The 15,925-nt window shown below is 38.0% G+C and overlaps 1 protein-coding gene across 4 annotated transcripts in view; it reads right to left on the bottom strand.

Annotated features, from left to right (window-relative positions):
* CNTLN (centlein) overlaps positions 1-8,607 on the bottom strand; it is a 425,457-nt gene extending 416,850 nt beyond the window's left edge. For 3 of the 4 annotated variants that reach the window (XM_058301903.2, XM_058301901.2, XM_071216755.1), the window contains exons 1-2: positions 8,131-8,605; positions 1,845-1,933 (exon numbers count right to left, since the gene is read on the bottom strand). In XM_058301903.2, the coding sequence (XP_058157886.1) occupies positions 1,845-1,933; positions 8,131-8,490 (449 nt within the window). In that variant the 5' untranslated portion in view covers positions 8,491-8,605. Of the gene's footprint in view, positions 1-1,844; positions 1,934-8,130 lie in introns of all 4 variants that reach the window. The other variant, XM_058301902.2, reaches the window with a different exon arrangement.
* Positions 8,608-15,925: the final 7,318 nt, after the last annotated feature.

Below are 15,925 nucleotides of genomic sequence, written 5' to 3'. Positions count from 1 at the left end.
AAGAGAATGAATAAGAACATACACAAATTATGCAGAAGAAACAAAAAAAAGCTTAAAATTATAATCAGAGAGATTAAAAAGTTACCCTATTAAAGAAGACAGCTATCAAAGAGTAAAGTTCAAATAAGAATGTTCTTAGAAGTAAAAGTTTGATTTCTAAAAATAATAAATAATTAGACCAAAGTGGAAAATCCCTTTAGTCCTGGAAGAAAAGGAAGGCCATTCAGGAGACAGAACAAAAAGATAAAAAGATGGAAAACAAGAGAGAAGAGAAAAGAAGGCCAAATCCAGAAGATCCAAGCCTCCAATAAGAGTGTCTAAAGGAAGGACACAGACAACACAGAAAAAATTTATAGTGGGAGAACATTTCCTGACTCTGAAGAAAATCTTAAATCTTCAGATTGAAAGTACCCACCAAAGGCTGAGAAGGATGAATGTCAAAAAGCTGCAAATAGATGAATGTAGAAATTTCACAATATCACATATAAAAATCCTAAAAGTTTCAAGTGAGTTACATATACACCATATACTAGAAAATAGCAAGAGGCATGCTTTCAAAGTCCAAGAGAAAATTATAAGGACACAATATGTTATGCTCAGCTAAAGTATCAATCAAAAAGAAGAAAAGATGGGCATTTAATCAGGAATGAAAAAGTCACAAAGTGCCACTACCTGTGCATGTTTATTAAGGAAAGAAATTGAAAATATAATCCAACAGAAAGAAAAAGGAAGATGTAAAACCCTAGAACCTGTGGAACTAATTCAGGAATACAATGAAAAGAATCCTAAGATAACAGATAGGAGTAGGTTTAGAAAGCAATTGGTCCAAATTCATACCAAGCCAGAGGACTGGCTCTAGGAAGAATGTCTTCAATGTATAATAAAAGTTATCTGACAAAAAACATAGGCATTCTTTATAATAAGGAAATGGTTTTTTTTAAAAATTAGGTATGTGGGGGAAATATTGTCCAGGAAGATCAAGGTTCAATAATTAAACAGACCTAACTCAATAACGAAGGATGGCCAAATAAGACATAGCCAGTCATATATCACAAGATTTTTTTAAAAATCAAATTCTACATAATATTGGAATGATCCCAGGGCTAAAGACTCAAAAGGGGAGTATATTTCAAGTTCTCAAAAATGATATTTAGATTATATAATCATGAGTCCAATATAAAAAGGAAAATGTGTCCATATGCTTAGCTTCTCATTTAGGAAGTGTAATGAAATCTGTTTAATAGGAAAGCAAGTGTTTTAATGGCTATACTAAGTGTCATGGGACTACTGTATACAGAATGTTTGATAAGGAGTACCCAGCATCACTCCACTGTTTCTAATGACCAAGGAGAGGCCCAATAATCTATACTAAATGACTGTGCATCCCCTACAGGGTAATACAGAGTGCAAAGAGAACTCCCTCAACCTATTCCAGGACACTTATTATATTCTGGCAAGGTCATCCCAAGCTGTAATTATCTTACCATAAAACTGAGCATATCATGCCTAGCAAGTTTCCTATAGAAGCAGTCTATGGAGTAAGAAGCCAAACAACAGGGACTTCTCCAGTTTTTAAAGTTGAGCTGTAACAGTTCAAGACAAATACACGCTCTCATTTACAGATAATGAGGAGACATGTCACACCTGTACACACTTGGTGAACAGGCACCCCTTAAAATACATCCAATAATTAGGTCCTGTGCCACACACACAAAAAAAAATGTTCTTAGTTTAAAAATTAAATAAATCTCTTTAGGACATTAACACAAAGTTTTCACTTTAGTACTGAAGAGAACCAAAGTTAACAAATCAAATACTCATGAAAAAATAACTTGGGAGCTCACCTTTCTACAACCAAGCTGACTGCCTGTGTGAGATCTGGGTTTGTCACTTGAAGACGTTTCCACAAAGACCATACAAATTCTTTATCAGCCTTAAAGAAATGAAAGACATTTTAAATGTATTGTTCTGTAGCTGTATCAGACAAGACAAACTATTATGTTAAATAGATTAAAAAAACATATTTCATGATTTCCTACTTTCTATAACTATTATTATACCAATAGATTCTTAAAAAGCATAGCAATTAAGTTTTACTTTAAAAAGTTCTTAAATTGGTTATTCACATTCATTTACACTATTTCTACCACTGACATTTTGAGGTGCAAATGCATAAAATATTAAATGCTGAGTACCAAGGCAAAATTTACTCTAAAAGGAGCTTGCCCTTCAGCTAGTGCTCTTTTTCCCAGCTCTCTTTTTCAGCAAAATTCCTTGAAAGAATTCCTATAATCACTTTTTCCATTTTCTCACCTCTGATTCACTTTATAACATGTTCCATCCTGATTCTCCTCCCACATCTATACTAAAATTATTTGTCTGGTCCTCCATATTTCCTAATCCAATGGACAATGGACAATTTATTCATTATTCTCTAGGTCATTTTTTATCAATGCTGGGTTATCAGGAATCACCTTTGGGGAGCTTTTAAGAAAAAATACTAATGCTCTAGAGAGTCTGATTTAACTGATCTCAGGTAACGACCAAACATCAGTATTTTTTATAAGCTCCGCAGGTGATTCTGTGTACTCATGGTTAAAAACCACTGGCCTAGGTAAGCTCATCCACGATTTTACATACTAATTGAATACTGGTAACTCCCACATCCATTTGGATGCATAGAAAGCATCTCAAATTTAACTTATCCAAAATAAAATTCTTAATTCCCTAAGCTCTCAAAAATCTGTGCTTCTGTATCAAAAAAAATGACACAAATGACACCTAAAACCTAGGAGTCAATCTTGGTTGTTTTATTTCCTCACACTTCATTATTCAAGCCACCAGCAAATCCCATTGGCCTTACCTATAGAACATATCCCAATTCTGACCACTTCTTCTCAACACCTTCACTACTAACATCCTGGTAGTCACCTCCTCCTCCTAGCTTTCTGCAGTGATCTCTGAGCCTCTTTATAGCTCAAGACTCTCCAATGGATCCCAGCAGACTAAGAAAACAATCTGAATGTACTACCAGTACTACAAGACCCCACATGATCTGGTTCCTTATATACATCTCCAACCTCATCTATCACTCCCCCTGTTTTTCACATTTACCTTGCTCTATTTGCTCTACTTTCAACAGGGCATTTGCACAATGTACCATTTCACGTCACTTATTTCCCTACTTCATTCAGATCTTTGCTTAAATGTCACTTCCTCAGAGAAAGCTTCTCTGATTACTAAATTTATAATAGCCATCAAAACTCCTAAGTCTCTGGTACTCCTTACTCTATTTCTTTTTTTTTTTTTTTCATGATAAATTTCATTTACTAATTCTATATTTACTTTAGAAAATTAGTAACTAGTAAAAGGTTTACTTGTGTGGCAGATACTGCTACTTATTTATGCTATTTGTACATTTCTCTCTCATCCATTTTCCCCTTCCTTCTAATAAATGAAACCATTTTGGCTCTTTGTGTCCCAATGAAAACATGTATTGCCTTATGGGCTATGTGACTTAAGCTCTGACAATGAAATATAAGAAGTTATCATGTGACCTCTAGGAAATCTTAAAATTAGATCTTTGTCTACCAAATATGTCACAATTATTTTTCCAAATCTTTTGCTGTTTATTTAACTTCATTTATGATGGTACCTTTCTTGGGCAAATGTTAGTTATTAATTTTACATATTTATATATTCAAATGTATCTATCTTTTCCATTGTGGCTTTTGGATTTTATGTACCAGTTAGAAAGAACTTCTCTACTCCAAGACTGTAAATATATTTACCTATACTTTCATCTAGACTTTTTTTTCATTCTTTAAAGCTTAAATCATTGCCATATTTTGGTAAAAAAAAATTTTTTAAATAAAAAAACTTTGACAGCCTGAGTACTGCACAGTAAACTACCTTACTATACTCATAAATTGTGATTTACTTTATCCTTTTAGAAGCCAGAATTCAGCATTTGGATATTAAAATGATTTAAGTTAAGGACAAGGAGCGTCAATACATAAAACACAAGTTATATAATTCAAAAGGCAGTGAAGATGAGGAAAAGGCAAGCCATGCAACAGTATATTCTCTAGCATCTCTGTTTTAAAAGGTATGTTGATGAAATTTCTAAACACCTAAATTACTGATAAACAAAAAGTAATATTTAGCTCTGGCACAGTAAGAGGGGCATAGAAAGAAATCAGTAAATGTCTGATAAAACACCTTTTCATTTTATTTATATGTTTCTTTTTATCTTTTCCTTTTGTTGTTGTGGTAGTTGTTGCTATTGTTATTTCACATCACCTCTTCAATCTCAACCAAAGAGAAAGTAAGTTTTCACTCCTTGGTTTGATTTTTTTACCAGAGACCAAGAAAAAAGAAATCAGAAGAAAAAGCTCTTCCAGGAACACACCATTGTTACTATTTTGTAATTACCATCTACACCCATAAGTCATTTAGTGGGGAATTTTCTAATTGCCAAAATTCTTTAAATTTTAGATAGTAATTAATTTCTTTTTCTTAAATTTAAATTATGATAAACAACAATATTCAGGTTTTGTCATCTAAAAATACTATAAATTTATAAGTGATAATTGGTGATTTGGACAAAATAGTAAGTTCTTGTGTGAGCAATAAAATGCTATGAAAGGATATATGGACAACTGTATCCATGTTTTTGTATGCTATTAAGTTATTGAAATGCTATATTATCTTCAAAGTGGATTATATCTTTAATTACTAAAAGACCTGCATTGTACACAAATTGCTGCCCCCCAAAAAAAAGGCAAAAATAGATGCCAGACACTATTTTTAAAAAAAAAAACAACTCTACTTTTCTCTACTTGCCTCTCTTTGGGCACATAAAGATGTTCTTTTTAAAAATTAAAAAAAAACTTTTAAAATTACTAATTTAAAACATTAATTATAAAACTCTTTATCCTTACAGAACTTTCAAGTAGTATCAAATCATTTTAAGTCAAAACAAAAGTCCCTACCTCTTCTCACAAAGTTAATTAAACTTGACCTATGAAAGAATGGACTAAATGTTAGGTGATCTGGGTCTAAATTGCCTTTGTGATGTACTAACTTTTCATCTGGCATGGAAATAACTATCACCTATACAACACAGATACCCAAGATTACCTCTTTGGGGTACCTACTCTCCCAGCGCCTAGTTTAGTGCCAGAAACAAAGAAGCCCACAATGAACTCTACAGGATGAATTCAACTAACAGGTAAACTATTTCTTATATTTAAACACATCAGAATCTAGGGAAAAACATGGAAGAAATTTAATTACACAGTCCATTAGAAAGTAGCCATTCAATAACTTATTATGAAAAATAGTTCCTACATTTGTACAAGATTTATCTATTAATACTAACAGTGGAGATACACAATAACATAGTAAGTTCTCATTAAAAAAAAATTTTGTGACCTGTCAACCAAGGTTTCAACACACCTAAATAACATAAAATATAACTGAGTTCTCTGTTCATGAATTCCAACATCACATGCTTATAAAAGTTACTTTCACCATTAAAGTTGAAATAATGGGCATTCATTTCATTTAAATACCCTAAATAATTTGTTATCTGAAGTTGGCATAAAATTTAGTAAATATTTTTGGTTGCTACCAAAAGTGGAAATGAGCTCTTTGCCATATATATATAAAATAAACATTATTTTTTCTCATCTGGTATTCTACAAATGGTATTAATTATATACTAATCTGCATCATACACATACCCACAGCATCTTTTCAGAAATAGAATATATTCTTGAAATATATAATCGAAATTAAAGAGTATGATGGCATTAATCAGTAAATAAGGAAAAAAAAGAGTCATGTACTCAAAAGTCCCCTTGGAATACCCTTGAAAATTCCTTAGAAAAAAGCTAGGTTTGGAAAATGACCTACTATCCTCAACATGTCCAATGCAGTTTTTCTCCCAACCATGAAATTAATCAATCTTTCTTCAGCTATGCATTATTTGTAAATTGCTTGCTCATTTAGGGACCAAATGAAAAAAAGTTTAAGTATAACCACACTTACTGCAAGATTGGGGTTTTTACCCACACTGGAAGTTCTGACCCAATTCTTAGTAGTGAAATTTAGTGTATCTGAACAGCATTCTTTCAAGACTAGAAGAAAATATCAGAGTTCATGATACACCGTTAGGATAAAATTTCTTTCAGAAATTAACGATATGCATGTGTATCTACGGGGTTGAGATGTAAAGTGAATTCCTTACTTTGGGTGACAGTTTTTTAAAGGTTTAAAAAACAGTTTTAATACTGTGTATTCTTGGTTCTGTGAATTAAAGCTCAATAAGTCAAAGAAACAAAAGAAATTATATAAAACTGAATGTTTAGTTACTTAGATGCTTTTTTACAAAACAATTGGGAATTCTGTTACTATTGCTCCCAAGTTTCCCCAAGAGCAGGAGTCTGGTTTGATGGAAGTTCTTCGGTATGGTATACAGCCAACCTCATCTCACACCACTGTAATGCATATGTTTATATGCATGTAACCGTGTCAATATTACAAAATTTCAAGAACTATTGCTCTAGCTAATCATGACCATATCTGTATTCTTATGTCTACCTAAATTACTTTAATTATCTTCCTAGTCCATATATATCCAAGGTCATAAAGGCCAACTACATGTTTCAAGCACATTTTTAAAGCATGTAACAGCAAATGGACTGGGGGAAAGGAGGTCATTAAACTGTTCCCAGCAGATGGACTGCCTTTACCAGGCTGATCATTAAATGTGTCTTTGCTCTTTAACTTGCTAGAATGGGGGTTGAGAGGGCAGTGTAAAAGTTATAAACAGCATCTTAGATTAGGACTGTTAAAAAAACAAAGTCCTCCACCATGTGTTCATAACTTTAAACTTCTCCAGGGTGAAGTGTATAGATGGCAGAATACTTTAGTTCATTTGTATTTTATGCATCCCTTTGCTCCTGAACCAGTGAAAAGAAAAAATAGAAAAGGGAGCAGCCACATAATATCTCCCCTACTTAAGGAAAGATATGTTCAATTTGAACAAGATCATTCTGTTTTTTCAGCCTTGACTCAGTCGGCAAAGACAACAAAACGGACAAAAGAATCCAATAAAACAAACTATGAGAAGGAATTTCATGAATTGTTTTATTAATCTAAACTGGTGATACTGTTTGCAAAGTTAGTTGGTGGTTAGCAGGTCCTAAACGATTTCTATCTTGAAGAGAAGGTGACTCAAAGATCTATTGCGGAGTGGGTCCCCAATATTTAATAACACAAACCTGTCTGGGTTCTGGTGGAATCAGAGCAGAGGTGGTAAAGATGCAAAACTTAAGGTAAATTATATCTTTTTGAACATAAGAGTACAGTTAAGCTCATCTTAAGTATACACAAACTATCTACAAATAACAGGAAAGTAGTGTTAATGAATTTACTAACTGGTTTTCAACGGCAAGAACACGTGAAAATGTGATTTCTCATTCAAGAACTTTGGGATTATTACAGTCGGTTAATATATATCAAGCATCATTGATTTGTGTTTTTAAGTTCCCAGTTCGAGACTCCCTAAAAATTTCAGGTCTACGTTTACAACTTAAGTTTGACAAGGTAAGAGAAAGGACAAGTAGGGGCTTGAAATTTTTTAACCAGGCGGCTCCTTCATCGACGGATTTTATTTTAACTAAAGTGTTTACACTTTCCTGTTCAACATTTTCAACTCTTGGACCGCAACTTCACTTCCGCTGCACCAGATACCACTGCAGTCACCACCGAGAATTGAGGTTTTGGGGGGAGGAGAGAAGCGGGTAAGGAGGAGAGACCACGACTGAGCGTTTTGACAACATCCAAATGAAGGAAACCAAACCCAAGGCGCCGAGGCGAACCCCGCCCGGCCGGTGTCCAGAGAGGGGCGGCCGCCGGAAATCGGGGAGCTGGGCGCTGCCGCGTCCCTCCAGCAGCAGGCGGCCCGCCCGGCTGGGCGTGGGAGCCCGAAGGGAGCGTCGCCGGCGGAGCTGGGTGGGTCCCAAACCCGCGGAGCGACACAGCGAAGGCCACAGCGAGAGGGGTGCGCCTCCCCCCGGCCCGCTGAGGAAGGAAAAGTCCGGCGGCAGGAGTCCTCGATACCTGACACAGGGCCAACTCCTCCTTTAGGTTGCTCAGCTCTTCTTCCAGCAGCTGCGTCCGGGTCACCATCGCCTCCTCTACAGAGATACCCTCTAGCCGCCTGGATCCCGTGGGCGCGCTAACGAAAGGAGCAAGAGCCGGAGCCGCACCCCCTCGCCCTGCCCGGCCCTCTGGCCCTTCTTGGCCCCGAGCGGATAAATCACTTTTATCCGCGACGACCTCCCGCGCTGTGCCGGCAAGACCCGAGGCCTCACTGCGCACTGCGTGTATCTCATCCGCCCGCCCGACATCTGGGAACCAGGAGCCCAACTCTCGTGCTGGGGGCGGAGGAGGCGGCGAGGGCGGCGAGCGCGCCGCCATGGCCGCTGCGGATTAACGGGTCAAGTTCCCTGTGGGAAACTCCACCTCCCCTTCCCCATCCTAGCCTGCCTGAAGCATAAGCCGCGCATGCGCAACTCTTTTCCCGCCATGGCGCGCGGTTTAGCGCTCGCGGGTCGCACACAGCTTCCCGCGGGCCGCCAGCCCTGCGCGAGTGTCCGGCTGCGCACGCGCCGTGGGCCGGGCGTGTGGGGCACACGACTCCCTGTTTGCCACGCCTGGCTCCTTCGCCAAAATTCCGCGACTTCCCGTCGTCCTACAACCCTACCGGCCACTTTGCACCTAGCTTACATCCCACTTTTTAAAGTCTTCCCTGAAAAAAACTCCGGCCTCAATGATCCCTAACTGCGAATTCCTCCGCGTCACTGCCCCTGTCAACTCATTTGTCACGTTTCATTGACCGCCCTGGAGTGTGATACACGACTAATCTCTTCGGTTCTGTTGTAAACTCCTGGAAGATCAGGGAATAAGTTTTACACTTAAGTGTTTCTTCACACCCCTTAGAAAAACCTCTTTATGTACAGCTGACTGATGCAAGGGAAAGTAAAGTCTTGTGCTGAGCTGGGCCTGTCAGATTTCCCATTTGAGTTATGATCCTTTGTGCTTACTTTCTTTTCTGTTTTGCAAGAGTCATGATTTCCTTTGAGTTTTATGTCACCTTTATTCGTTGGCTGGATATCAAAGTAAGGGTGACCCACATTTTCTGACACTTCGGATCCTTGAGCCAATTTGAAATCAGTAACGTGGAACGTGATTGAAGGAACAAGACCCGCTTTTTTTTTCTTTCTTCCTCTTTTGTTCTTTCTTCCTTTCCTGATTTCTTTCTTTTTTAACCCCGCATAGGCAATCATCATCTTCTTTGCCCTTAAAATATTTCCCTTGCTAATGCCGAGTTTATCAAGAAGGTGCTGGCTAAGCTAGCACCAGAGTTACACAGAAAATCAGATCCTGCGTCTTCTGAAGAAAAGATTCTCAGAATACTTGGGGAAGAGTTGAAAAGAGGAAAGGGCTGCTGTGGAAGTAGAAAAGTGACAGCTTTAAGTGAATTACTCTTCATCGAATCAGAACCTGTGCAAAAATCTAGTCAGTATGCCAAAACACATCCCGTTTAGAATCTTGCCAATGCAGGATGAGTGGGCTTCCTTCCCACTGAGGGTCATTACCTTAAAAAATTGATCAAAGATTATTACCAAAAAAAAAGTACAGATAGGCCTATCTTAGAAATAATTACCATAATGAACATTTGCTATGTGCTGAATCCAGTGCTAAGTACTTTCCATATGTGAACTCATTCAAGTCCTTCAACTGCACTGTAAAATAGATTAACCCCATTTCTTTAGTGAGGGAACTGAGACTAGAGTGGTTACTATAACTTGCCTTAAGTCTTACCTTTAGTATAGAAAAGCTAGGATCTGAATGTACTTGGTGCCATATCTCTCTAAAAGCTGTGTCTTCAACCCCTGCTGTTTCTCCCTACCTGAAATACAGCATTAGGTCTGACCGCATGTGCAATTTTCAGTGAGTTTAAGACTGAGAATTTTAACCATATACTGTACATGTTTGAAATGAAATCTATGGATGCACATTTTAATAACTATTTCTTATTCACTCTAAAGGAAATAATGGAAAAATGCTTTCGAAAAGCAATGAAAGCTCATATTATGTAAAAAATATATATATACATATATATATATAAATGTGAATGCATAATTGGCCCAAAAATAAAAGGATAATATCCTGAATTGATGACTAGGCAGATAGTTTTTAAGAATAAAAAGGTGGGAAAGCGGAGTGGCTCAAGTGATAGAGCTTCCGCCTACCATATGCGAGGACCTGGATTTGATCCCTGGAGTCTGCTGGTGAAAAAGAAGAAGAGAAAGTGTGTCCATGCAGTGAGCCAGTACCCACGCAAGTGCTGGCATGGTGAGCGCAAGTGCCAGTAAATTGAGCCAGTGTATGCATGAGTGCCTACATGGTGAGCCAGTGCCCACACAAGTGCCTGTGTGGTGAGCCAGTGCTCGTGCAAGTGAGTCACACACCAATATGATGACTTTTCAGAAAAGAGACAAGGGAGAGTCAAGGTGAAGTGCAGTAGAAACCAGGAACTGAGGTGGTGCAATTGACAGGGAACCTCTCTCCACATCAGGGGTCTCCAGGATCGAATCCCGGTGAATCCCAGAGGAGAGAAAATGAGAAGAGAAGACAACACAGACAACAAAAACAGCAGAGCAGGAGGAGAGGAAGGGGGAAAAATAAGTAAATAAATAAATCTTAAAAACTAAAATGCACATTTGTAGAAGTGTAAATAGCAAGATCTTTTATTAGTTATTTGTTGAAATGACAGATATGCATGAATAAACATTTATTAAAACCTGTAATTCAGAAAGAAAAGTTAAATATCTACAGAGCTATCTGAATAAAAATGTTTAAAAAATTGAAGTTTATCATATTCGATTCTCCACTCAGACAATTAAAGGTGATGATGTCTGTTCTGCAGATATACATAATGAAGTCTGCTGAGGATGACAGTATATTAGAATATAGAAATATAGTTTTCTCCATTCCAACATTTTATACATAAAATATTGGGGGAAATGTGTAAATTAATATGACATCTTCCTTTAAGGTAAACAAATTATAAAATCTGTGTTAAAAAGAAAAGAAAATGCATTAGTAGATTCTTAGTTTTGATGTATCTTTGCTTCTAGAAAGAATGCAGAATATTAAGACACGCTTTTCACCTTTACCAATTTGTTGTACTCTTTATTTGATCAATAGGATTCAATTGTTAAATTTTAAAACACTATTAGGTATTGATAAGACCTCAAAGTTCATAGATGTCTTTCTCATATGATTTTGAAATTTACATCCATTTTTAGTGTTTTTGTCATAACTTACAGATTTAAATAAAAAATAACCTGAGAGAATTGTGCAAAGTTGGTGGAGAATAGAGCTCCAGGACTCAGTACTTCCAAGAAACCAATTATTAAACAGTCAGAAACTGTCTAAAACAATTATTTTGAAACTACAGAAGCCAGAAGAACACTATAAAAAAAAAATTTTTTTTAACCCAGAGAAGTGTAGAAAGAAGAGGCTGATAAATTATGACCAAGAACAGTAAATGGCTCTCTTCACATGGTGGCTCCCAGAACACATCCCCCACTCTTGCAGCAGGCCCCCTTGGGGTCCGGACCCTGACTACTTCACTAGTGACAGAATGGGACATAAAAATCCCCTTCTCCAAGAACAGGGGTAAGCACAACTGATCAATGATCACAGCTTTTGACTAGCAAACTCAAATTGTTGAGGGCCAGACTCTGAAGGTTGCCATTGTTTCAGCCCACCTGGACAAAGGCAACTTCATCCTGCCCCAGACAGAGGCATCAACAATGAAGACTTAAAAAGGCTGTGCCTCCTCAGGCTGCAGAGGAACCTTACTTGAAGGACTGCTTTGCTGGGCAGGTCAGGAAAGCTCAACTTTGGGGAGCCATCAGAGAAGCTCTTGGCACCCTTCCTGATCCCATCCCCAGGGCTGGTGGGAAAGATCTAGCCCCATTCGTGGGTCTCTGGTGGTTTGACCTAGGAAAGACTGACCTGGCAAAGTCCTATCTAGTTTTCCCTTTCTCTCATAATTTGCCCTCCAGGCAAAACCAGCTTGTGATAGCAAAAGTATTGTAAAAAAACTATAGAGGCAGTCTGAGCAAAGGCCTGTCAGCTTCAAACACCCAAGAGAGGAGGTCTCTTTCCTGGGAAACAAAGGGAGGGAACAACCAAACTTCTGTGAACAGGGGAATTCCAACTAAAAAGTGAAAGCTCAGGATAAGACAGAGACCCAAAAAGACAGGGAAAACCCTGAACACTGCATTTGCCTTGGACAGACCTTCCTGATAAGGAGGGCTGAAGCTAGAAAAAATCTCTTTCTTACCATCTGGTTACACAAATCAAGAAACAAACATCTCAAGAATAAAACCCAGAGATAACATTTTAAAATATTAAAATGTACAGCATGCAACCAAAAGCATTCAAAACAAACAAAGTAGAAATGATAGCCCATCCAGAGGAAGAGGATAAAAATCCAGAAAACACCAATGAAGAAGATGAGAATGTGGACATACCAAACAAAGACGTGTTTAAAAAATAATAAAAATGCTCAAGAAGATGAAGGAAAATAAGGAGGAAAAAACTAAAAGATATTAGGAAAACAATGAATGAAACATATGAGACTCTCAGTAAAGAGATAGAATTTTTAAAAGGAACCAAACAGAAGTAGTGGACCAAACAGAAGACCACAATAACAGAAATGAAAAATGCCCAGGAGGATTTCAAGAACAGATCGTAGCTGGCAGAAGAAAGAATCAGTGAACTTGAAGGCAAGACACTTGATGTGAGTCAGGCTGAAAAGAAAAAAGAAATATTGAAAGCAAAAATAGCATACAAAACCTCTGAAACACCATCAGGCATACTTATATGAATTATGAGAATCCCAGAGGAAGAAGAAAGAAAGAAGGGAGCAGAAGGAACACTCAGAGAAAAAATGACAGAGAACTCCCCAAACCTAACAAATAACATGAATATGCACATCCAAGGAACCCAAAGAATGCCAAACAGGATAAACTTGAAGGAAAAAAAATACTCCATCTGTAGCAGTTTGATATGGTTATGAATTCCAAAAATAGATATTAGATTATGTTTGTAATCTCGTTTGTACCTGGGCATGATTAAGTTTTGATTAGGGCTTTGATTGGGCCACCTTATTAGGGTGTTGAATCTCTGCCCCTTAGTGGGTGGGGACTCACAGATAAAAGGCATGACAAAGGACAGAGTTGAGGGTTTCTGATGTTGGAGTTTTGATGTTGGAGTTTGATGCTGAAGTCTTAAGCTGGAGCCCCAGGAAGTCAGCATGCAGAGGAAAGAGAAGCAAGCCCTGGGAAGAGAGGACCTGAGCCAGGAGAAGAACACAGAGGAACAGAGATGGCTCCTTAGACATGGCAGAAACCTCAGGGAGAGAGACAGAGCCATTCACCTGAGAGTCTACAGCTGACCTTGTGGAGAGAGTCAAAGTCTAGAGAACCTCATAGTTTACAGGTGACCTTGTGGAGAAAACAGAAGAACCCAGGAAGCCTGAACCCTCACAGTCATTGGCCACCATCTTGCTCCAACACATGGAAATAGACTTTGGTGAGGGAATTAATTTATGCTTTATGGCCTGGTATCTGTAAGCTCCTACCCCAAATAAATACCCTTTATAAAACCAACAGGCTTCTGGTATTTTGCGACAACATCCTTTTGGCTGACTAATACACCATTTTATATATATATATATATATATATATATATATATATATATATATATGCTTTTTTTTTTTTAAGATTTATTTTATTTATTTCTCTCCCCTTCCCCCCGCCCCCAGTTTCTGTTCTCTGCGTCCATTCACTGTGTGTTCTTCTTTGTCCGCTTCTGTTGTTGTCAGCGGCACAGGAATCTGGGTTTCTTTTTGTTGCGTCATCTTGTTGTGTCAGCTCTCCGTGTGTGCGGCACTATTCCTGGGCAGGCTGCACTTTCTTTCATGCTGGGCAGCTCTCCTTACAGGGTGCATTCCTTGCTCATGGGGCTCCCTTACGCAGGGACGCCCCTGTGTGGTAGGGCACTCCTTGCGCACATCAGCACTGCATGTGGGCCAGCTCCACACGGGTCAAGGAGGCCCGGGGTTTGAACCACGGACCTCCCATGTTGTAGACGGACACCCTAACCACTGGACCAAGTCCACTTCCCTACACCATCATATATTGATCACACTGAATGCAACGAATAAGGAGAGAGTTCTGAAAGCTGCAAAAGAAAAGCAATGTGTTATATACAAGGGAGTACCAATTAGAATGAGTGATTTCTCATCAGAAACCATAAAGGCAAGAAGGCAGTGGATGAAAATACTTATTGTGCTGAAAGAAAACAACTACCAGCCAAGGATTTTATATCTTGAGAGACTTTCTTTTAAAAATGAGGGAGAGATTAAGACATTCTCAGTTAAACAAAAGCTGAGGTAGTTCATCATAACTGGACCTGCCCTACAAGCAATACTAAAAGTAGTTTTTCACATTGAAAGGAAAGGACATTAGACAGTGAGTTAAAGTGTCATAAAGAAATAAAGACCTATGCTAACTATTTGGGTAATTATAAATGCCATATAATTGAAATGTATTTTTGGTATGTAACTCCACTTCTTACTTCCTACAGGTGCTAAAAAGAAAATGCATAAAGAACAAGGATAAATCTATTTTTTTGACATACAATGTACAAAGATATAAGCACTAACAAGAACAAAAAAAGGTGTGAATACAGAAGGGTATAGGAAAAGTATACATGTATGTTATTGATGTCAAGATAGTACAAAACAAATATGATTGTTATATATTTAGGATGTTAAATTTTAACCCCATGGTAACCACAAGAAAAACAGATGAAAAATATATCCAAATAGAAATAAGAAGGCTCTCAATATAGTGTGACAAAAAATCAAATAAATATAAAAGTGGGTACTAATGGCAAACATATAAGACTTATAAAGTATAAGTAGTAAAATGGCAGTAGAAAGCCCTGCATTATCAGTACTGGCTTTAAATTTAAATGGATTAAACTCTCTAGTCAAAAGGCAAAGATTGGCAGAATGAATAGAAAAGCAAGACCCAATTATATGCTTTCTACAAGAGATTCAGCTTAAATTCAAAGATACAGGAAAGCGGACTTGGCCCAGTGGTTAGGGAGTCTGTCTACCACATGGGAGATCCGCGGTTCAAACCCCGGGCCTCCCCGTGTGGAGCTGGCCCATGAGCAGTGCTGATGCGCGCAAGGAGTGCCCTGCCACACAGGGGTGTCTCCCGCGTAGGGAAGCCCCACGCGCAAGGAGTGTGCCCCGTAAGGAGAGCCGCCCAGCGCGAAAGAAAGTGCAGCCTGCCCAGGAATGGTGCCGCCCACACTTCCTGTGCCGCTGACGACAACAGAAGTGGACAAAGAAACAAGACGCAGCAAATAGACACAGAGAACAGACAACCAGGGGAGGGGGGGATTTAAATAAATAAATCTTTAAAAAAAACAAAAACAAAAACAAAGATACAAATAGGTTGAGGGTAAAAGGATGGGAAAAAATATAACATGCAAGTATTATCCAAAAGAAAGCAGGGATGACTTTAGAAATATAGGATAAGATACACTTTTAAGTCAAAAACAGTTCTGACAGAAAATGATGGTCATTTACCTAACAAATATATAAAACACTTCTCTCAAGTAAAACAGTATACACATTCTTCTTTAGTGCACATGGATCATTCTCCAGAATAGACCATATTTTGGGTCATAATACAAGTCTCGGTAAATTCAAAAATATTGAAACCATATAATGTATATTCCCCAACCAAGTGT

The sequence above is a fragment of the Dasypus novemcinctus genome, chromosome 8 (genome assembly GCF_030445035.2).
Source record: "Dasypus novemcinctus isolate mDasNov1 chromosome 8, mDasNov1.1.hap2, whole genome shotgun sequence".
Taxonomy (NCBI): Eukaryota; Metazoa; Chordata; class Mammalia; order Cingulata; family Dasypodidae; genus Dasypus; species Dasypus novemcinctus.
This window is presented reverse-complemented; position numbering and strand designations above follow the sequence as displayed.